Raw genomic sequence first — 22,321 nt, 5'->3', positions numbered from 1 at the left:
TTCCCTTGATGAATTGTTCTTGCAACAAGCTACAAGCACTAAGGCACATACCTTAGCGCACGCTGTGGATGGCCCTGCACCTGACCCAAAATCGGGTACAAAAGGCGACAACAGCATGCTTGAGTCGCAAGTCATCCTTCCCGCGAAGGATCAAGAAGGATTCCGCGCCTCATCTCCAAACTGACGTCACGCAGCCTATCCTTCTACTATCTGACCGCGATGTTATCCGCTACCTTATCTCAGCTGTACTCAAGCTCTTGAATGTGAACTCCAACCGCCCCCTCCCCGCCCCCCCCACCACAACACTGTTGATCTTTTACCTTGTGTCGACGAACCCATTCCACATTCTTGGCGAACACTTCCTCTTTCCGCAGCCAAAGGGCCAGGGATCAAGCTCCTCCGTCTCATTATGGCAATGAACAGTAGCCTTGTATATTTCTAGTATACGTCCGTGTCGTCACGTCAAGGTTCGAGACCGCGGAGGATTCTCGAGATGACCCGCTACTGTCCGCTTCGTCGCGCGGGCAGATAATCCTGGAAACGCAGACGAGTTCGATCCTTTTCGAGGCAAGCGAGCCTGGCCAGCAGCGAATGGCAGACGACTTTTGTCTCATGTGCTATATCTGGCCACGCTCGTTGCTTCATTGATAATTTTAAAGATATGTTCGTCTCTGGACTTAGATGTCTAGGTAGTTTTCTTTCGTGTCATTAGTTTCTAGGAATTCTTGGCTGCGATCCAGGGTTTCTAGTAACATAGATTTATCACTGCAATAGCTAGCCAGGAAGGATCAAACGTAAATCCAAATGCCCTCCAGATGGCATCGCAAAACAGGTATTGCCGCGTTACAGAGCCCCCTTCCACACCGTCTCTTGAAGCCACTGCCCCAAAACCCGGATGACCTTGACCGCCTTGGCGTTGCCATCCCGCAGCGTGACAGCGTCCGAGACCATGGCACTCGATGGGTGCATGTCGAAGGCATGCAGCACGTCTGGTACGAGCAGCCACCGCTTGCTCCCTTCGCCATCCTCGCTCGTCCACGCAAATCTCTCGTCCGCAAGTTCGAGCTCTTCCGTCTTAGCCACCTCGGGCCGTCCAGGAATGCCCGAGACGGGTTCGCGCCCTGCCAGTCGGGTCGCCCACGTCCAGGCTTCTGAGGCAAGAAAATCGAGCTCAGCTGCCACAACAAAGATGTTGGCCGGCAGGTCTTCTTTTTTGGCGTGCCAGGGGCTCAGCAACGGGTCGCGCAGGTCGTGTCCATAGGGAATGTAGGCCCAGTCAAACAGGGGCGCAAGGTCAGCGACGTAGTCGCGGCGCTCACCCCGTAAACCCGGGAGCAGACCCTCTTTGAACCGACGCGATGGCTTCTTGTCGGGAACTGCAACGGAAAAGTCGAGAGGCGGATAGATGGGGATGACGGCGCGAGGCACGGCTGATGGCTTGCCTTCGCGGGCCTTGCGAGACTCGAGCTGACAAAGAGTGGCAGCGAGGTTGCCACCGGCGCTAAATCCGAGGAGCGCCGTCTGCTGGCGATTAATGGGCAGACTCTCGTCGGCGAGAACGGCGTGGTAAAGGCCTTCAAGGTCATGCAGGGGCCCAGGGTAGGCGTGTGCGGGAGCCTTGGCATAGTCGAGGCTCACGACGAGAGCCTCATGGCAATCGGCAAAGGTGCGATTCCAGACATCGTCATCAATGGAATTGCCGATGCAGAAGCCGCCCCCATGAATGGTGAAGACGGTGGGGAGGGGATTTGGGGAAGTTTTGTCGTACGAAGCGGGGAAGAAGATGCTGAAAAGGTTAGTGGTGCTTTCGGCAGATGTCACAACTCAAGCTGTTCAAACCTACCGGACTTGCAGCGCAGGCCGAACCTCATATCGCTTGACAAGGTCAGGCCGTATTTCGGGGGGGGTAAAAGTAGTCGCGCCAACTGCCATACCAGGCCAGCTGGCCGAGGACGGTCTGAATTGCCGAGAGCTTGCTGGCCAACAAGACGCGGGCTAGGAAAGGAGGCTGGTGACGAGGCAGCGGCTTGAACTGGTCGCCGGCAACGAATACGCCGTTGCTATTTTCTGCTGTCGCCGTGCTGGTGATCGACATGATGCCAGGTCTGCTGGGACGCGAAATAAGAAGATGAAGGAGAGAAGTTCTAGGTTCTCAACCTGGGTTGTGGTCGCTGCCAGGACAGAAACTGGGCGTAGGGCGCAGGATGGTCAGCGTACGTCGCGTGCACTCATGGTACTCATGGCATTGATAGTTCTCGTCGCAGATACAGGCCGAGGGGGGAGGGGTTGGCCAGGACAGGGGTGTGATGTTGACAGAGAAGGTCGACGAACGACAGACTCTGTCTGGCAGCATCAGACTTACACGGAGGTAGACGGTGACATAGAAAAAGAGAAGCACGACAGAGAATACGTGACGGACCATTTTTAAGTAGAAGCTGGGCAGCAGACGCCTTGTAGAGGGGCAGGACCGAGATGCCGATACAAGGCATGATGCCGAGCCCAGGTGAGCAGTCGCCCTACTGCCTCGGGCTCAAGTAGGTTCACTTCAGGTGCAGGCACGGCTCTGGGGGAAGCTTCCGACCTGTGACTGGCCAAACAACGAGTGAAGGCAGGTGCCCCTGAGCCATCTCACGTAAGCAGGTGCTTCGTGCTTCGTACCTTCCCCAAACTAGGTAGCATGAGGAAGAAAGGAGTGAGCAGATAGACGAACAGCATCATCATCACCGAGATCTTTCTGCAGTCAGCCAATGATTCTTGGCTTGAATTTCCCGTATCAGCGTCTATCAAATTTTCTGCGACGAATCAACCTGGTCATCTACCTAAGTTGGCGAGTATCAGTATCCCCTTGCAGTCCTAGAAAGTGGGCTGTACATGGTTCTCCCCCTCGACGAGCTCTCTCAGGCGAAACGACCGTAACGTGCTAGTCGATCCTCGAGGCCGGCTGATTGACCCTGCTGCGCTGTGTCCCGACGACCGGCTTCTTGCTCTTGTTCTCTCCTCCGCCGATAGCACACCTGGCCCTTGCGACGATGGCACCCCGACTGTGCTGCGTGTACGCAGGTTCATCTTGCCCACCATGGACCGGATAGCTGCCCCAGCGTCTACCGGGTCGAGCGGTTCTTCCATCGCAGGCGGCAGCCTTTGCATGCTGAGCGATGAGTCTGAGCGACTTGTTCCCCTACGGTTCAGCTTCATCCTTGACATGAGATCCTCGGCGACTCCCCGTGTGGGCGATCGGCTCGAGCCACGACTGGATGGCGGCGTCGGCATACCACCTCTGGACCCCATGTGGTCCTGCCCTGCTTTCATAATCTGCTCGAGATCCAGTACTTGTGGCAGCGCCGGCATTCCGCTGAGTCGTCGCAGCGCCTTGGCATTTTTGTCCAGAAACGAAGACATGCGCCGCATCGCGCTACCATTTTCATATCGCTCGACTGCCGAGGGAGCCCCATGCGGCACCTGCGCTCTCGCTCGCCGGCGTTCATTCAGTGGCATCGATTCATGGAGTTTTGTCTCGGGGGGTGGCGACGGCGGCAGTGCCGCGCTGCGCACCGTCTGCTGGACACGCGAGAGCACGGTGTCAAAGTCAACCGCGTCGCCCCTCGCCGGCCGATATGTCGGCTGTACCTCCATGACGGCTCGCCGCGCCAACACGAACAGCGATCCGTCTCGAATGCGCCGCCTGACGAGCTCCCAGCGCGTACGTGCTGGGTTGCGCTCTAGCTCGGGCCTGTAGATAGAGCACTGCGCCAGCTGCGCATAGAACACTTCGAGCCGCTTCGCCATGCGCTCCAACACCTGCATGAGAAACGAACACATGGCCGCCACACGTTGCGCGTCCGATGTCGCTTCGAGCTCCATGACGGTTCCGAAGGCGTCCATACCATGACACGCTTCCTCCCTGATGTCTTCGAGCAACGCCATATCAAGGCTCACGGACCTCCCGGCGTAATCCATGATGCCTCGCTCCTGAAAACGCGCCGGTTCGCTGTTGCACACGTACTGGCCGACGAGGGCCACCTCTTTGGATGTTGCCACGGCATCCGCTGACGTCTTGGCACGTGCGACCACACCCAGAATGTCCGGTAGCTTTGTGTCGGACCCTGCCGATGACGCTGCGCTGGCCATGGCGAATGACAATTTGAGCACGAGCTCCTGGAACTTGGGGCCGAAAAGTGCCGAGAAGCCCGACTGTAGCAGGCGGGACTGGTATTGGTAGAAGATGCGCACCCCCATGATGTTAATCATGTTCTCCTGGAACCATAAGGACGAGCCCATGAGGTCCTCCATCTCAAATTGCTGTGCCACAAGCGTCTCAACCGTCGTCTTGAGGTAGTCAGCCCACAGGTCGTACAGTCCACTGAGTTCGCCGCCGTCGTGAAACTCGGGCTTCGGCGTGAGGTGGCCAACGAAATACTTGGTCAAGAGGCTTGCGACCTCGGGGTTGTTGGTGTGCGCGAGGTTGTCGAACGACTTAGAGCAGTCAACGCCAGCGTTGGACTTGAGGATCAACGTGCCGCCCGGGTGCATCGGGCAGAAGTCGGTCACATCGTAAGCACTGCCGTGCACGCCGATCCAGATTCGGCTTCCAGGGCGATGGCCCGTGTGGAGCGCAAGCTGTGACAGGGGAATTGTAGGCTTGTTGCAGGGCAAGGGCTTGGGCGTCATGAAGACGTCGAGCATGATGCGCCGCTCGGCAAAGGCCGTGTTGATAATGAGGTCAGTTGACTCCATCGTGGCTGTGCGGTGGTTGTAGATGGCTTTGCGCAGGCCGTTCATGACGGAATCAAAGACGGCAACGGATCCGCAAATGTATAAATGCCCGCCGAGTCCGCCTTGCTTCTTGGACATGGCAAGATCACACACGGTAGCACCCTGTTCAGCGATGAGTGCGTCAATGTACCGTGGCTCCATGCGTCGCTCAACTAGGTCACGCGAGACGCTGTCGTAGGCAAGGCCCCGGCTGTCGCGAGAGAAGGCCAAGTGGACCTCCATGACACCGGCATGGACATAACGCCGCAGCTCGTCCTCGTAGCAGAACTTCTCACGGGTTTGTACGCCCAGGTAAAGAATGTTGCGCCCGACGGCCCGCCCCGCGCGGGACTGCCAGAAGCTTCTGAAGGGTGCAATGCCGCTGCCACCCGCAAAGAAGGCACAGGGTGCTGCCTCGTCGAGGGGCAGCTGAAAGGCTACGGGACGAGAGACGCCCACGAGAATGTCGTCTTCTGCCGTGATGAAGTCGCCAGCCGAGCCGACGGCTGGGTTCAGGAAGCCACTGCTGACGCCAGACCTGGGAACAGAAGCATTGCCAGCAAAGGTCGAGCAGAGCTTGTACTCGGCGCGTGAGATTGTCAAGTCGACAGTGCCGGGGAGCAGTTCGTCGGGACAGTTGGAGATGGAATACGTCCGTGGGACCTCGACGGGGATAAGATCGGTCAACCAGGCAACGTCCCTCGATAATTCAAACGCCTGGTCCCAGACGTGCATGGGCGTGTCAAGCACGGCAGCCTGGAGAAGATCCCCCAGAGTGCCACGGACGGGCCACTCATCCGTGGCCAGGACCTGAAGAACTGTGTTGGAGGAGGCGCGCAGCAAGGAATGAATCTTGAGGACGAGTTCCTGGGTCAAAGGCGCGAGATGTCCTCTACGAAGAATGTCCTTGACCGTCAACTTGGCGCTACCTGGGAGGCGGGCGACCCCGTGGTTGGCGACGGTGTCCAAGTGGTCTGCGAATCGGGACCACCGGCTGTCAAGCTGTACCGGCGCGTCCAACATGTCATCGAGGCCAAGGGCGGCAGCTACCTTGGCGCACTCCTCCCAGCTGTTCAGTGGCATGACGGCCAGGCGATCACCGGGCTGGAAGGTTATGCCCGTGTTGTGGAGATCGAGCGTCACACAGGCTATGGACCGCTCGGAGTCTGAATCCACAAAGGAACGGCGGAGCACGCGCGACGTGTAGCGGCACTCCTCAAAGGTACCACGCATCTGATGCGGCTCGACGGGGATGTTGCCACGAAACGGTTCGAGGCGCTCTTTCATGGCGTCCGAGAATTGACGATGGACCTCCTCCCACGGCCGGCCCGTACCATCGGCGGCACCAGAAGCTCCGTTGGTCTCGGTGCGGCCCGTCTTAGAGGCGACCTCAAGGATGCCGAAAACCTTGTACCGATGGGTGCCCATGAAGCCACGCTCGCCCGTGTAGGCCTCGATGATGCCGTCCAGTACCCCCATGAGACGGGGATCGCCCGACTGCCTGACAAACTCGGGAATACGGTAGTGGTACTCGACGGCAGCTATGAAAGCCCGCAGATTGGAGGGCAGCCACGCACGCAGGTGAAGGCCCTCGTTGCCGAGGAACGAGTCGTATCTCTTTCTTCCGAGGAAAGCGTCCATGAGCAGGTAGGGCGGGAACTGAAGTCCCGACGCAGCAGGGCACCTCTTTGACAGAGGCGCTGAGAATTTGCCCCAGCGCACCCACTCCATGGCTGAGACAAAGTTGTCACCCGAGTTGGGGTTGGTCGAGATGGAATGGAAGGCGTTGGGCATGCGCTCGAGAATCTCTTTGAGGCGGACCATCTCGCGCAGCAAACCCTCGATATTGCGGTTCATGACATGCTCCTGGCACGCGGCGATGGCGTCGGGCCCGTGCTGGAACGAGGCTGATGTGTCGGCGCAGCCTTTGAGGAAGGCTATCTCGGTGCGCTCGCCAAACATGGGCCATCGCAGGTCGGTGTTGTCGAAGCGTCCCACGTAAGGGTGGATCGAGGTCGGGTCGCGGACGCGGATGTTGTGAGAGGCCTGGTCGAAGAAGGTCAGGTGCGGAATGGCGCGGCCCATGCGGCGGGAGACCTGCCAGTAGGGGAGGCCGATGCTGCGCGGGATGCCGATGAGCTCGGGGCCAAGATCATCGCTCATTTCGACGTTGGGCTTGGTCGATGTCGTGTTGGTGCTGACGCCGTCGTAACCGTCATTCTTGTCCTCGTAGCGATAGATCGAGCACAGCATGCCCAGAGCGACGATCGCCGCCCACAGAGCCTGGTCAGGAATAGTGTCTTCAGTGCCTTCGACGAGGGGTAGAGCGGCGACGGACTCACGCACACGGCCTCGGGACACGCAACCGGGCATGCGTTCGCAAAGATCGGACCACACGCGGCCGGGGCATCCAGCGAGAGCCCCGGCGGCTTCGTTTGAGTCTGGGGCGCAAAAGCCATACTCGCCGCTGAGATAACCGTCCTTCCACCCTGTGCGCTGGCCGATGCTCTCGGCGCGAAGGATGACCTGGCGAGCGGGAGCGCCGAGTGCGACGGCAAGCAGGTCCTTGTCATCGGCGACAAGAGTGTCGACGTTTTTGACCTGAGCGACAAAGTTGGCCGAGGGAATGTCTGAATAAAGAATCTCGTTGATGGCCTTGCGTTCGCGGTCACGTAGCCACTCGTCTACGTCGACACCGCGGGGAATCTGAGGTCGTCGAGTCAGCAGGTGACCGGGAGTTTCTCTTGACCCTTGTTACAACCAAAACTTACATCAAAGGCAGAGTGAAGATCGCCCGGTTGCGTGTAGCCCGAAAAGGAACAGCCTCGTGGACCGACGCGCTGTCTGGAGATACTCCCAGCAACGGAACCGTTGCCAGCCGGACATCTTCCACCGAGGGAGCCGGACACGGGACACGATCTTTCTGACATGATTACAATAATTCTTTCTGCCAGGAACCCGCCTGGAATTCGTCTCGAAGGAAATCAAACTGGACGGAAGAAAAAAAGAACCGCCTGGGCTAAGGAACGAAGCCTTCAAGGCGTACGCACGAAAGGAATGTGGCGGGAGAGGTTGGCAAATCGATGTCGCCGTAGCCCTGGAAGACTCGAGACTTCAGAAATAAAGCCATGTGGTAACCAGGCCAGGCGAGCGGCCGATGATATGTAGGTGCCCAGGCAGTGAACCAGGGTAGTGGCGAGATCCCAGAGTCTGGCCGTACAATCCAAGGCAGCTCAGCCAAGTTCGGATGCAGGCCCGTACGCATCGGCCACAGGGACACGAGAGACAAGGGCCTGCTCCAGCAGCAGCCTGCAAAGCTGGCCATGCGCTGGACTGAGACGATGCTAAGTGTTACTGCTGGTTGTTGGTCCTGCGCATGTGGGCTCAAGTGCCGACACCCTGGTCGAAGCCCCCCATGTTTGGGACTGTGATGAGACGATGCCAAGCGCCGCGTGCTGTTGCAGAGGCAGGGTCGTGTGTGGATGGTGGAACCGTCTGGTCAAGTCAACAGGGAAATCAGATGGCACTTAATGACGGGAACTACTGCTGGGTTGGAGATGATGAGCTTAAGTTTGAAATGTAAAAGAAGCATCATTCTGTCATGCGTGCAAATGCGTGCAAACGATATGCTGCGATCGTCATGGATACTTTTAGGATATGTTTGGACACATGGGCATCATCATGCTCAAACAACGGTCAATCAAGATCTCGATCACCTGTCCAGCTCAGCCCGATGCATACGAAGGAACGCCCTTGAATGGTACAACAAGCAGCTCGGGAGCCGCCATCACAGGCACGTTCCGCTCGCGACTGGGTGGGGGAGTTGCGAAGATCCCACCGATCGTCTGGTAAATGCCCGTAGGATGCAATTGCAGGCGACAGGAAGCCAGGGTTGGGACAGTCGTAGAAGCGCCCAGCCAGCCAGCCCTGGGTCCATCGGGTCTGATCGCCGTTCCCCGGTTCAAACCTGCGACGAAGGCGCAATGGGTGCATTTCCGTGTTGCCATTTGTGTTTCCTTCTTCCTCATTTTCTCCAACTGTACCAACGTCCGATCGAGTAGCAGAAGGGCATTTCTGCCAGGACCAAGCTGATGCAGAGCATACAGGAGAGCAGCAGTTCTAGCATGTAGCATGCTCACAGGCTCTCGCCGCAATTCTGTCGAACCACAATCGGAATGTTGTCCGCCAGCTCTCAGACTGGAGCTTCAGGATGTGACTCCTGCAGACCCCCCAACCCGGGTTGATATCCTGAACGCAAGCCACTCCATTGCGCCAGAGGAGGAGAATGGACCTGAGAAAGTCGCCCGACGTGGCGTCGTTGCTATTATCGTTTCATCCTGCAGGGCTTGATCCCTGTCCCGGCTGGTCTCGACGCCAACCACCAGTCACGTCGGCATACCCTTAGTCTGGATATCTCCCCGGCCGGGGTGTCGCCCCAAAACACACGGGGGGAAAGCCACAAGGCTTTAAAACCCAATGTTGACTACACCAGCCAGCGCCCTCTCTGGCGTGGATGTGGTCCTTCACACGAAGAGAGCTGGAAGCGCCTAGTGGACTCCACTGCTCGGAACTGCCCCGGACGCCGTGATCTCATTTGATTCATGCGTCGTTTGATTTCCATCACTCTGCGTTGTTCCTGGTCGTTGGGCGCCTCTGCATTTTCAACTTCGCTTGCTTGTACTTGTTTCGCCTTGGGTCAATGTTCATGATTGGGAGACTCGTGGTTTCTGGGTATCTATTGCACTCTGCGGCGCCTGTCTCCTGGCGCTCTCCTCTGCTCGCTACATCCTCTCAAGCGCCCTCTCGATTGTCAGTGATCCCTTGTCAAACTCCTTTGTAATCACAGGCAGCGTGGCCAACTCCTTTGGGAACACTTGGTCCCTCCACCACTCGTACCATGCGTACACCTCCTCAAGATTGACCTCCTCCAGCTGAAGCCACTCGCCTAGCTTGTCGTGCCAGAGCGGGAACACCTCGGCCACGATGACTTCAGCCAGGACCTTGGATCCCAGCACGCTGGACCACTTAAGCGTCCCTGTGAGCATGGGGAGGTAAGGCTCTTGGTCGCCAGGGTCGACGCGGAAATTCTCCCGCAGGTAGCGCCCCATGCTCGGCAAAACATGCGACATAATGAGCGGCTGCCACTGACTTCCCAGAACGTCGCGCCACTGCGTGAGACCAGGCACGACGCCCCTGTCAAATTCCCACACGTCAACAAGTTGCCTGAATTTGCGCCGCACATCGGCCACAAGGCCGGTGCTCTTTGGATCCAGATGGTAGGACGGAAGGTACTGCAACCAGGGGAAAAGCCACAGGTGAGGGAGCTTGTAGCTCTGGCGCTTCTTGCGCGGGTTCCATTCGCTGACGGCTGTCTCCAGCTTCCGTACCACGTCCTGAAGGAACTGAGCGCGTACGAACGCTGGCAGTAGAGAGTTCCATGCCTCTAGCACTGCTAGAAGGGGTGCAGGGTCGTACACGTCCCAGTCTCGGATGCCACCCCTGGCCTTGGGGTACCAAAGCTTGTACATCATAGTCTCATAGGGTGTTGTTGCGCTTGTGATGTTGGCGATAAAGGTCCGTGTCGTTGAGGCCGTTCGCCGTGGCGTTCAGTTGATCATGGTCCTCTCGTTGTTGCAGACTTGGTCAGAAGGCCACGCATATCGTAAGCTCGGTAGCAAAGCGTTCCGGCTCTTCCAGCAGAATCCAGTCTGGGTCGCGAAAGAATGGGTGGATCGCTGACACGGCGATATCCGTGACCTCGCTACTGGGAGGGCCAACGGCATCGATGGCCTTTTGAAGACATCGGATCCTGTCTTGCCACTCGGTGGCACCGGCAGCTCGTTAGTGACGATGCCGGCAAACACCTGCATTCTTTCCAGGTCAGCGGCCAAGTCTGCTGTCTCCTGTTCGTGCTGTCGCAGCTCTAGCTCGACCCAGCTCTTCCGCTCCTCGAGACTCCGCCATTCCTCCGAGAAAGCCGCCAAGTCGGCATGTGCTCGCCTGACTATTTTGCGTGCTTCTATCGCTTCAGCCGATTCAGGCGCGGCGGCAGATGTGGGTGTTAACAATCCAGAGGCCGATGTCAGAAGTTTGTTGCCTGGGCCTGTCATGTCGAGAATGGGCGCAAAAGCATCAGGAATGTGTAGACCGGGTGCCGTCCTCTTGATCTCCTCTGCCGTGATGAATGCCGTCTTCTGTCGTCGAGGAGTACTGGTACCACTGCTGACACCACTGGCGCCCAGCTTCTTCTTCTTCTCGCGCTTCTTCTTCCTCTCTTCTTCGTCCGAATCGATGACGACCTCGCCGCGCAGCTCGGCCTGCCGCTTCTCTTCACGCCGTTCAGACACGGATTTTTCCTTGACCGCACCTAGACCAACACCTTGAGGTCGAAGGTTGGCTTCAATGATGACGTTTCGTCCCTGGCTCTCTTTACCAAGACCGGTACCCTCGACGTAGCCCATCTTGGCCATCATGCGCGCCCCAAAAGATTTGGGGTTCGGCTTGCTTGTGTTGCCCTTGCCGTCTCGAGACGGCGCAAAAGCACTTGGCCGTGCAATAGTCGGTTTCTTCGGCTTCTCATCATCCTCGAAGTTTGTCAACACAGGTTGTCGCGCTGATGATGGTACGAACCCACGGCCCAGTGGGTTGCGCCCGTCAAATTTTGTTTTCACGAAGGAAGGCTTGTATGGGGTACCATCTTGACCCTGCATCTCTGTATCTTCGTCTTTAGTCGCCGGTGCGAAGCCGAGCCCGCCATACGTTGCTGACCGAAATCCCAGGCCAACCCCAGCGGCCTCTTCCTCTTCCTCTTCCTCGTCATCATCCTCGGCTGCTGGTGGTCCGTTTCGATCGCTGTCGTCCGAATATTCTTTTTCGTCTTGGGCGTTGGCCATTGTCCCTGTAGATACGAAACTCATGCCCTTGCCGCGAAGCGTCTTCTTCTTCCAGCGTTTGCCCGGGCCGTCATCCTCGCTGTCAGAGGCAAAGATACCCAAAGCTGCGCGGTCCTTGGACTCCCCAACGCGACGTCGTTTCCGTGGATTCGAGTTATGGAAGTCATCTCCAGCGGCGGGATCGACAATCGAGGTGGTGAACTCGTCGTCGTTGTCTTCCTCAGAATCAGACGAGTATTGCGCAGCGGCAGACTTCTTCGTGAGGCGAGAGGGATCGAACATAGGAAACGCAGACATGGTCGCTGATTCCTTGGCACCATCAGATGTGTGCTGTGCGAGGAGGGGCGCGTAGACCAGGTGGCGTTGGGAGAGGCCCTTCAAGGCAGGACGTGACGTGACTTTCTTTTTACTATGTACTGCCTGCCAGGTACGAGGTAGGGAGACGGTCAATGAGCTTATCGGCCGTCCTATCTTCACGTGACGCATTCGTCAGGGTGAACCGGGCCCCCCCCCCCCCCCCCCCACACACACACAGCGGATGAGAGTGTTAGGTACCTTGGTACCGTTGCTTAGGTGCCTCATCAAGGGGCTTTACGTCGGTCAAGCTGCTCGGTGCGGTGTTGAACTGAGAGGCATTCTCAGCCCTATCTGTTCATTCAGTATCGGTGATTATGTTCATATTTGGACATATGCAAGGCTACCTAGAATTAGGAAGGGAGATACGCATACCATGCCGTCATCCTCGACATGTAATTGTCGTGTGCAAGCGTGGCATGTGCTGACGCGTGGGCGGGGAGGCAGACAGCAGGTGCCCCCTATTGATTTGGGTCAGTGACATGCTCATAAGTACCTGCTCGCATTGACTTGGTGCCAAACTACCTCGGCGAATGTTCCGACTCATGATCCCTGGCAACACACGCGGGAAGGTATCAGAAGGCCAGGTACGAACCTTGCCTTTGGTACGGCGAAGGCAGCGAAAGGGAGGAGATTGCCGAGCAGCAGTTCCCAATTCTGGCCGTCGCAAGAAACAAGCCTGTTTCTCTTTTGCGGAACATGATCGATCGCACATGCCTGGTTGTTTCTCCTTTACCCACCCGAGTCGGTTCAATTGCCTTGCCCTCTCGCCCACTTGGTCGCTCCACATCGACCTCTCCCTCACCTTTCATCCTCGAGGTTCAGAGGCGCCGCAGACACCCCCCAATCGTCTCCTCACACATACATACATCACCTACATTAGGTAAGCCCAGCGCTAGCGACCTTCATCCCACGCTGGCACTGCACTTCAGCCCAACCAGAAACAACTTGCCAGTGCCTCCTCACTACCACCGTGACCTCGACTCGGAGCACCGTGAGACCCAGGTCAAGGCACCACCCTCATCACACCCACATTGAGCCCGTCTCAGTCATCGGACTGTGCGACCAGTGCCAACCACCCCCCTTGACGAACTGGCTACTCTCTGGCGGCCCAATCTGGTCACCATCACGCTACACCTTCTGCATCCCACAGCGAGCGATTCCAACCCTCCTTGACCCAACGACGTCTTTTGACTCATCTCCGCCGACCTGGAGTCTGCAAAACACGACGAAGAATCGTTTGACTGCTTGACTGCCCGACGCCTTTCCGCGCAATCATTCTCTGCACGAACGCAACAACAACAGAGGACAAAGGCCTCCCCGAGACCTCGGATTAACAAACTGACGGCGACCGAGGACCGGAATTTCCAATCAGATCGGCGCACCGCCCCGCGAACGTCGATTTGTGCGACAAACATTGCTTCAGAGGACATACTTCTGTACCATATCTTCATTTGTATGTGCAGTGAACCCCATCCATCTCGCCCATGGACCTGTCTCTACTGCGGACTATGCCGATTGCCATACTTTGCAGCACTGCTGCCTCAATCTGCAAGGCTGCGGAGCCACTGGGCATTTTACACTCGACGAAGGCGTCCTAATGCCGCACCCCGCAGTGCTCACCTCTTGCTAACACATGGTCGCAGTTCTGATTACATCTACAGCGGCAGATCGATACCCAACCCGGCCTTTTATATCATTGAGGACGAACGTATAGACACGAGTTATCGAAGAACCTGAACGCAGCTGCTGTCGCTCGTCAGGACCTCGCTGAGTCGCACGTGTCCCTGCGCCGCACAGCCGAATCAATCCCGACAACGATATACCCCGTCTAGACAGCCCCGGAACGGTCTCGCCGGAGCTGTGACCCACGAGGCCCGCCACAACCGTCACCATGTTCTGGCGATTTGGCGGTTACGCCAACATTTCCACAATCGATACCATCCTAGAGAAGCCCGAGTTCACGGTTGAGGATTTACTCGACGAGAGCGATCTAATTCAGGAGCTCAAGCAGCATAATGCGAAACTCATAGATTACCTCCGCCAGGATGAAGTCCTCCAGAAGCTCCTGGCCTACGTTGTAGCACCAAAGCTCGAAGTTGTTGCCCCGCCTAAGAACGACGACACGGAAGATGAAGATAATAAAGGCAAGGGTCTCCTGCGCCCCTTTTCGCGCCCACGAGCCTCTTCCAAGGCTTCCGAAAGCGATGCAGAGGAGGAGTCAGAGAAGAAGCGCAATCGGTACGCCTACGTGGCTGCCGAGGTCCTCTCTTCTGACGCTTGGTCCATCCATGAAGCCATGATGGAGAACAAACCCCTGGTGCGACACTTTTGGACCTTTTTGAAGCGCCCGACACCCTTGGACCCCCTCCAGGCCAGCTATTTCACCAAGGTCAATGAGGCCTTATTTGATAAGAAGACGGAGGAAATGATCGCCTTGCTCAAGTCACTCCCTGACGCAACAGCCGATCTCCTTCGTCATGTCGAATGTCCCATGATCATGGACCTCCTGCTCAAGATCATCGCTCTCGACCGTACCGAAGGCGGACATGGGATCGTGGAGGTGAATTGTGCGCATTTTCCTCCACCTGCTCTTTTGCTAATATTGTCAACAGTGGCTGTACTCTCAGGACGTGATTCCTACTTTGCTGTCATGTCTGGGGCCCGAACACAATTGGGTTGTCCAAACAGCGGCTGGTGACTTTATAAAGGCCATCATCACTATTTCGGCAAACGCCTCACAGAATGACCAGCAGTGCATTGGCCCCAATGAATTGACCAGGCAACTTGTCTCTCACCAGTGTGTGGAGCAACTCATCAAGTATATGCTGAGCGGAGGCAACCCTCTAACAGTGGGCGTCGGTATCGTCATCGAGGTGATTCGAAAGAACAACTCTGATTATGATCCGGACGTCGGCGCTGAGACGCACTCCGTTCCGTCGAGTCGGGATCCGATCTACCTTGGCACGCTACTTCGCCTCTTCGCTCAGCATGTGCCTGATTTCGTCAACCTGATCATGCACGCACCTTCGCACAAGCAAAAGATCAACTCAACCTTCGGCGAGAAGATCGAACCGTTGGGTTTCGACAGATTCAAGACATGCGAGCTCATGGCCGAGCTGCTTCACTGCAGCAATATGGGTCTCCTGAACGAGGTCGGCTCCGAGGAAGTCATTGCGACTAGAGATGCTGAGCGCCAACGGCTGAGAACTGAAGGCAAACTGTCTCCTAATAGGGGCGAGGAAGCGCCGTCAACCATGGAGGATATGACAATGCGCGTCAGCCAGTCTTCGCCCGAAGAAGGACGACGTCTCGAGGTGACCAACATCTCGGATGACGACGGTTTCGAAGAAGTCGAACCCAGCCGCGAGATGAATGAAGACACGTCGCACGAGTTTGTCAAAGCCGAGGAAGAGATTTCCGTTGCGCCCGCAGCATCCAGCTTCCTGGCGAAGAACGGCGACGATTTCGTCGATGAACCCCTTAGCTCGCCAAAACCAGCAGTTGCGGACATTAAGGCCACAGAACCTCTCTTTGAGGACCCCGACCTCGTCGTCGCCCCACTGTCACCAACCAAAGCGAAGGCAGCCGCACCGCCAACTGAGACTCCACCAGCAGTTTCGGCAGAATCAGAATCCAAACAGGAGTTTGAGGAGCTTGTTCAGAAGCCTGAGGAAGCTGCGCAGGTAGCTGCTAATCGAACCGGCGAGAATACCTCTGGCGATGCAGCGGACGAATTGCTTGACAAGACCACTGTACAAGTGCGACAGCTGGACTTGGACAAAAACTCAAGCGCCTCTTCTGACGACCAGAGTGCCAAGGGTGACGAAACTGACTCGTCCGTCACATACACTCCCACTGTATCCGAGCCAGAACAGCTGCCCTCAGATAAGGAACCCGCACCCCTTGAGGCGGCACCCGCGTCCCTCCACGTCAGCAACGCAGCAGATGTTCCCGCTCCTCTGTTTGCCAAATCTGTGATCGACAAGGAGGAGTTGACAACCGTCGACAAGCTCGACACGGACAAACCACTCCCGGCGCCGCCTGCACCCGAGGCATCAACGGTTTCCGATGCCGCTACGCCTCCCAGTTCTTCGGTTGAAGACGTGACGACTGGAGAAACGAATACGACAGGTGAAGCGATTCTGAGACCGCTTTCACCGCCCACGGAACCCCCAGCCATCCCCCAGAGACCGGAACAGGAAGACTTGAGCCCTGTTGTTGGCGATTATCTCAAGATGCAGTTCGTAGAGTATCGTGTGGTTCCCAGCATTCTCGTAAGTCCAGCCTCAACCAAGTTCTCCTCCAAACCCCAGCAGCGGACCATAGCTAACGATACGCAGTCCTTCTTCTTTGGCTACCCCTGGAACAATTTCTTGCATAACGTTGTCTATGATATTGTGCAACAGGTTTTCAATGGTCCCATGGACCGTGGCTTCAACCCAACCCTGGCCATTTCGCTGTTTGAGGCCGCCGACATTACTACTGCCATCATCAACGGCCAGCTAGCCAGCGACGAGTCGCAAGCCAGGATGAAGACACGCATGGGCTACATGGGCCATCTAACTCTGATCGCCGAGGAAGTGGTCAAGTTTACGGAACGCCATCCGCCCGAGCTGCTGTCTGAAACTGTCCTCGACCGCGTCATGGATCAGAACTGGATCAGTTATGTCGAGGGCGCCCTTGCCGAGACAAGGGAACGAGACAACGCAATTCTGGGAGGCGTGCGGCCCGAAGTCGCACTAGGCAACCGTGCCGGTGTGTCCGGCAACGGGCTTGCCTCGGCTGGTCTGTCCGGGCTGGGTTCGTCTTTCAACAGCAACTCACAGAGCAACAGTGGCTCCAATGCCCTGGCCGAAGCTGGCCTCAACGGTGGCCTCGAACAGCAGGATAACAACGGTATTGGGCCATTCGCTATCAGCGCCGGCACTTTGATGTCAGGCTTCGGGAGCTCCAGTGACGAAGACGATGACGACGCAGATGACAACGATGAAGACGTTGCTAACGAGGTGAGTTCCGACTTCTGGAGTTCACATCACACGGCGGCAGAACCGCCCCGCTATCCCCTGTCCGACGGGTTGGACGCGGAGGACGAGGCTGCCAGAGGTCAAGCGTAGTACGCATGCCGTGCTGGTCCTCCTGGTTGGGACGCATGGATTACGAAATATCCCGACGTGAGTCACACATGGCAAAAGTGCAGGAACCATGCTCAACCACAGGCAGCTCCCTAATGAGTATGAGGCCTATCTGAAACATGGCAACCGTGAAGCCACGGCATGTGACGACATGAGCGGTGCCCTGTTTGAGTACGAGACGAGAGAGACGAGGGGCAACACGCAGGGGGGCGTTGCGGGCAATGGGGATGTTTGTTGATGGGTGTCCTGGACAATTCTCAAGACGGGGACCTGTAATGTTAGCGGGTTAATGAGATGAATGGCTGGGGCTATGTTGTTGTACGAGTAGGGTGTACGGGTTTTGTGGGCTCCACGACAATGAATCGCCCTGTGGATGGGTTTTCCTTTCAGTCTTCAAGCACATTATCTGGGCTGTTCTTTATGCTGACACAGCCGCGTTAGTTTCGAGCCTATACCGACCCGCTGAACAACCCATCGTCATCGACATCGATGAACCCTCCTTCGATTCCGCCGCCGCCGCCTCCGCCGCCTCCTCTGAACATTCCGCCCTCGCGGGCTCGTCTGCAGCTGGCGGCGCGGCTTGCCATGCACCAGAAATCCAGTGGTGGCGGTGACGGGCACGGAGACGACGGTGAGGATGAGGACGTTCACCGGCCCGGGTCGCGCGACGAACCTGATCGAAACCGTAATCCGTTTGCCGATGACGAGGACGACGACGTCGACAGCGACGACGAGGATGATGGGCGCTCGGGAGGCCGAACAGCTAATGCGGTGACGAACACGTGGGGTGCCTCGGCGCGCGGTTCCTGGTGGCGTGGCATGGTGCGGAGAAAGCAGAACGAGCGGTTCGAAACGGCGGAGGATTCAGACTCGGAGCGTGAAGGCGACGACGATGACGAGGAGTTTGGCGACTTTGCCATGCCCGAGGTTGAGTCAGCGCCCGGCACGGATCCCAACGAGAAGGTACTGCTCAAGCCGTTGGCCGTGCATCCCGGGGGCAGCCAGGTGCAGGGCAAGACGGCTTTCAACGGGCTGTGGCCATTCGGGACCAAGGACGAGAAGGATGAGACGGCCGGCGCAGAGCTGCATGATGACAAGAGGGAGAAGGAAGAGGGCAGCGGAGAAGACGTCGGACCAATGACAGCGCGGGAGAACAGGGTGCAGGAGGCAGTTGAAGCCAAGCGACGGACGAGCATCGAGGATCCGGATGAGGAGGAGGTTGTGGTGCAGAAGCCAACGAGCGTGTGATGGGAGTGACGCATGATGCGATGGGTTGTGCGGTTCGAAGCAAATCTGAGAGGGGCATGTTGCGTGGTCAGCCGTGTACTATAATGTATGTCCGTACTGCCGTGATTTCGTGTACAGTAAGCTACGAATGAGGATGCCACGGATATCACGATTGGGCTATTCTTATGATGCCATGTGACGAGGCATTGCAAGAGTACGGGTGGTAAGATTCTGGCAAACGTCTCAGCTCCAATCAGCGTTTGGTCTAGGATCAAAGTGGAAGGCCTACCATGGCAGCCTTGAGGAACACAGACACCGACGTTCACAGAATACATTTACGGCCATCATGTCTTGCTCTACAAGCCGAGGAGCAGTGGTCGTGTTGGATTGCAGTGCAGTTGGCTTGCCTGAAGCACAGCGGCGTGGCAACGTCGACCAGGGTAACGTGGCGCATTCTTGGCACCGCCACAGCCCCAGAATTGACTGACCAATGACGAGTCTCCGAGCGACGTCACCTTGTAGGTTGCCCCTGCCGCTTGTCCAGGACCCTTGGATGACTTCATCCGTCTCGGCGCTTGGAAGGCCTCCTTTTTCTCCGTCCCAACCATGTTTAGGGTCGCGTCGATCGGCTTGGGGGAGTCAACTCAAGACAGAGCTGAAGTGAAGACTCAGATGGCTTGGTTCTTATTCTCGCATAATTGCAGAGCCCCGGCAGGAGCGCTGTATAATCTGGGTCTGATGTGAGCCCCGGCAGGCGGAATAAAGAAACAGCAAAAGCCAGGAGAGTACCATGTCGAAGGATCACGATCCGCAATCCCTCGCCCGGCGCCTGGACACACAATAAACCTTTGAGTGACCCAGACAAGCCAGAATCATGTGGCACTGCCTCCCTTACCCACCTGGGCAATCCAGACATGGGTACTCAGACGTCGGTGGGATCGGTCTTGGAGTCCCTGTAGTTTCCCCAGAAGCAGAGGCAAGAGGCGGACTCGCTACTAGGGTGATGTAGGGACGTGGGAGGCCTTCCTTGGCAGCCCTCGGTTTGGGAGGCAACATGGCTTCCCTAAATTAACCTTGGCCCTGGGTCCCTGCTTTGATTCAGTGGGTTTCAGTGGGTTGTTTTAATACAATAGACTGCCCCAATTCCCATCTGCTGGTTGACAGCTTGCCTTTCATCGTCAACTTTCCTCAACAACCATCTCTACATCCCTTGTCAACAGTTCTTGCCCACCTACCCCCTAACCTAAGGTATCTACACACTTCCTCTCCAGCATGCCATTCTTCTCCAAGAAGAAGGACGAACAATCACAGCAGCCTCTCGACCAGACCCACCCTGTTGCCAACATGTCCTACGAGCCAAAGCCCGTACCCGTCGACTCGACTGGCCCACCGCCACCCGACTACATCAATGACCGCCACGGCATTCACGACCAGGGAGCCGTTCCTCCTCACAGCGGCGCTGCCCCGCAGAACAGCTATCCCATGAACAACATGAACGGCCCTGGCCCGGGTCCCGGCTTTGGTGGCCACCCTCACGGCCCCCAGGGCACACCCATCGCCTCGCTAGGCCCCCACCCAGCGCCAATCAACTGTCCCAATTGCCACCACAGCGGCATCACGGCCGTCGAGTACTCGTCTGGCGGCTTCACCCACGCCCTCGGTGCCTTGGTGTGTTTCGTGACCTGCCTAGGCTGTATCCCCTACTTCTTCACGAGCCTCAAGGATGCGACGCATAAGTGCGCCAAGGTAAGTCGTCGTCTCGCCCTTTCCGTCTCCCGATGCAGCTTGGGAGAAGATTGCCGAACTAACCGGGGACATCTAGTGCGGCATTCCCCTTGCCACGTATCATCGCAGTGGCAGGACCGAGGTTCACCTGAGCGGCTAGGAGCCTACGTGCTCTGGTTCAGCCGACAACGACCACGAGCAGCGGCAGGCTGCGAGGAGACACTACGTGCAAGACGTATCGAGAGCGTCGAGCACCGGAAAGGTGCGGAGGACGCAGGCGGCACGCGCGAAGTGAAGCCGTTTTCAAGGGGGAAGTTGGTGTGATTGGGGAGGCAGCGGAGGACGGACAGATTGATATACCCCGGTAGCATGCGATTGGAAGATTTCCTTCGAGCCAGCTTGGCATACATTATAGTTCATCAATGCATTTCCTTTGTGAGAATACCGCTCCTCTTGTTGTCGTTTGTGGCCACGAGTGTATGGCCCAACCAGTGGACCCGGATGCCAGATACTCTCACAAGCGGGCCTTGGGCTCGACATACAAAAGCAGCAGCGGAGAGCACAGAGCAAAAGCGGCATTATGCGGGTATCTTTTCCGTCATGTACAACCGCTCCTAAATCTAATCTCATTTCTCATCATGGCGTCAGCCCTGCGAGCCGTTCCAGTGCTGTTGTTCAGATTCAATGCTTGGGCCGCCATCTCTGCCTCCCGTGACGACGCCTTTTTGGGTTTGTCTTCTGTTCCTCGGTTCGAAATTTCCTTCCACGATTCGACCTGGGCTCCGCCGTCGCCGCCTAATTCGCAAACACGCGCACCTTCATGTCGACACTTCCCGTGGCGATGACGCACCGAATCTGCTCCGTCGTGGCGGGCGCTGCCGCGCTCTTGCTCGGCGTGCCGTTGGCTCCGTTCTCGCCCGTCCCGTTGGCAGACGCGTCCTCCCGGATGATGCTCGGCGCCCAACGCAGGCACGAGACGAAGTGGCCGTGCACGCCCTGGACCGTCCTGACGCACTTGCCCTCCTGCGTCAGGTCCCAGCACCGCAGCGTGTAGTCGTCGGACGCGCTGATGAGGTACTTGCCGCCCGGGTGGAAGACGAGGTCGCGCACCCAGTTGTCGTGGCCTACGAGGACCTTGATGCAGTTGCCCCGCCCGTCCCAGAGTCTGATCGTCTTGTCGCGGCCGCCGGTAGCCATGAACTCGGTCCCGCTCGAGGCTGGGGGCGCCTTCTTCAGCCCCGCGAGCGGCGCGAGGTGCGGGTATGCGGTTGCCGGAGCCAGCGCGCAGCAGAGAACGACGTGCTCGTGGCCGACGAGGGTGAGCTTCGTCTCGGGCGTGGCGGCGCTGATATCCCAGAGGCGACCCATGCGGTCGTCGCTCACCGACAGGAGGAAGCGGCCGTCCGGCGAAGGGTACACGTCACGTACCCAGTCGGCGTGGCCCCTCAGTGTCTTGAGGCAGTACCCTGTCGATACGTCCCATATCCCGCAACGTGCGTGTGTCTCTGCTCGCTGACACGAGCAGGTTGCCCGAGCTTGGCGCGCCGGCCGCACCGCTAGGAATGAAACGGACGCAGCTGACGCTGTGGTCGTGGCCGGGCAGTGTGCGGATATTCTTGTACTCGTCCGAGGGGTCCCACAGCTTGATGGTCAGGTCGTTGGAGCACGAGGCAAGCAGTGTACCGCCCCGTGGCCCACCAAAGTCGACATCGAGCACGGCGTTCGTGTGGCCCTTGATAGTCCGCTCCAGCTCGCCGAGTTCCCAGTCCCAGATTTTGATCGTGTAGTCGTCAGATCCCGAGGCGAGAGACGAGAAGACAGGGTGAAAGGCAACACATGTGACGGGTTCGCGGTGCGACTGAAGAGTGTGGCGGGCCTGGGCGCGGGGCAGCCAGGCCGAGGGGTCTTGGTTGCGTCGTGAGAGGGATGTCGGTGTGGCGTTGTCGATTTCGGACTGCAGGGAAGCGACGCGTGTCTCGAGTTCCATGATCTGCGAGGCCGGGTCAGACGAGCTCCAACTCCAAGAGAGCGCACACGACGGCATGGTGGGGTCGCGATAGAGACCCCCGTGGCACGCACCTTTTTCTGTAATCGCACGACGCTGGTCCATTTTTTCTCGAGCAGCCCCTCATACTTCTTGGACGTCGCATCGTCAAAGGTGTCGCCGATGTGAGCTCTTGTCGGAGGCCGTGGCCGTGCTGGGAGACCGCTGGACGACAAATATGCTATGATGGC

General features: G+C 57.6%; 7 protein-coding genes across 7 annotated transcripts; 3 read left to right on the top strand and 4 right to left on the bottom strand.

Moving 5' to 3' along the window:
* Positions 1–843: 843 nt before the first annotated feature.
* Positions 844–2,095, bottom strand: VDBG_08957 (alpha/beta hydrolase fold protein; the record flags this gene model as incomplete). The annotated part of the gene is made up of 2 exons (XM_003001115.1): positions 844–1,786; positions 1,935–2,095. The coding sequence occupies 2 exons, from the start codon at positions 2,093–2,095 to the stop codon at positions 844–846; spliced, it is 1,104 nt and encodes a 367-aa protein (XP_003001161.1).
* A 758-nt stretch (positions 2,096–2,853) lies between these two features.
* VDBG_08956 (sulfite reductase flavoprotein alpha-component) lies at positions 2,854–7,682 on the bottom strand (the record flags this gene model as incomplete). Its single annotated transcript, XM_003001114.1, has 2 exons — positions 2,854–7,458; positions 7,524–7,682. The coding sequence occupies 2 exons, from the start codon at positions 7,680–7,682 to the stop codon at positions 2,854–2,856; spliced, it is 4,764 nt and encodes a 1,587-aa protein (XP_003001160.1).
* A 1,851-nt stretch (positions 7,683–9,533) lies between these two features.
* On the bottom strand, positions 9,534–12,714 carry VDBG_08955 (conserved hypothetical protein; the record flags this gene model as incomplete). Its single annotated transcript, XM_003001113.1, has 5 exons — positions 9,534–10,271; positions 10,518–12,054; positions 12,209–12,289; positions 12,375–12,460; positions 12,595–12,714. 5 exons carry the CDS (start codon positions 12,712–12,714, stop codon positions 9,534–9,536), a joined length of 2,562 nt encoding a protein of 853 aa, XP_003001159.1.
* Positions 12,715–13,893: 1,179 nt separating this feature from the next.
* VDBG_08954 (extragenic suppressor of kinetochore protein) lies at positions 13,894–17,116 on the top strand (the record flags this gene model as incomplete). The annotated part of the gene is made up of 3 exons (XM_003001112.1): positions 13,894–14,562; positions 14,615–16,276; positions 16,343–17,116. The coding sequence occupies 3 exons, from the start codon at positions 13,894–13,896 to the stop codon at positions 17,114–17,116; spliced, it is 3,105 nt and encodes a 1,034-aa protein (XP_003001158.1).
* A 312-nt stretch (positions 17,117–17,428) lies between these two features.
* On the top strand, positions 17,429–18,382 carry VDBG_08953 (conserved hypothetical protein; the record flags this gene model as incomplete). Its single annotated transcript, XM_003001111.1, has 2 exons — positions 17,429–17,452; positions 17,576–18,382. The coding sequence occupies 2 exons, from the start codon at positions 17,429–17,431 to the stop codon at positions 18,380–18,382; spliced, it is 831 nt and encodes a 276-aa protein (XP_003001157.1).
* A 1,251-nt stretch (positions 18,383–19,633) lies between these two features.
* On the top strand, positions 19,634–20,246 carry VDBG_08952 (conserved hypothetical protein; the record flags this gene model as incomplete). Its single annotated transcript, XM_003001110.1, has 2 exons — positions 19,634–20,107; positions 20,184–20,246. The coding sequence occupies 2 exons, from the start codon at positions 19,634–19,636 to the stop codon at positions 20,244–20,246; spliced, it is 537 nt and encodes a 178-aa protein (XP_003001156.1).
* Positions 20,247–20,881: 635 nt separating this feature from the next.
* Positions 20,882–22,130, bottom strand: VDBG_08951 (nuclear distribution protein nudF; the record flags this gene model as incomplete). The annotated part of the gene is made up of 2 exons (XM_003001109.1): positions 20,882–21,530; positions 21,604–22,130. The coding sequence occupies 2 exons, from the start codon at positions 22,128–22,130 to the stop codon at positions 20,882–20,884; spliced, it is 1,176 nt and encodes a 391-aa protein (XP_003001155.1).
* Between the last annotated feature and the right edge of the window lie 191 nt (positions 22,131–22,321).

The sequence above is a fragment of the Verticillium alfalfae genome, genomic scaffold, assembly GCF_000150825.1.
Source record: "Verticillium alfalfae VaMs.102 supercont1.13 genomic scaffold, whole genome shotgun sequence".
NCBI lineage: Eukaryota > Fungi > Ascomycota > Sordariomycetes > Glomerellales > Plectosphaerellaceae > Verticillium > Verticillium alfalfae.
This window is presented reverse-complemented; position numbering and strand designations above follow the sequence as displayed.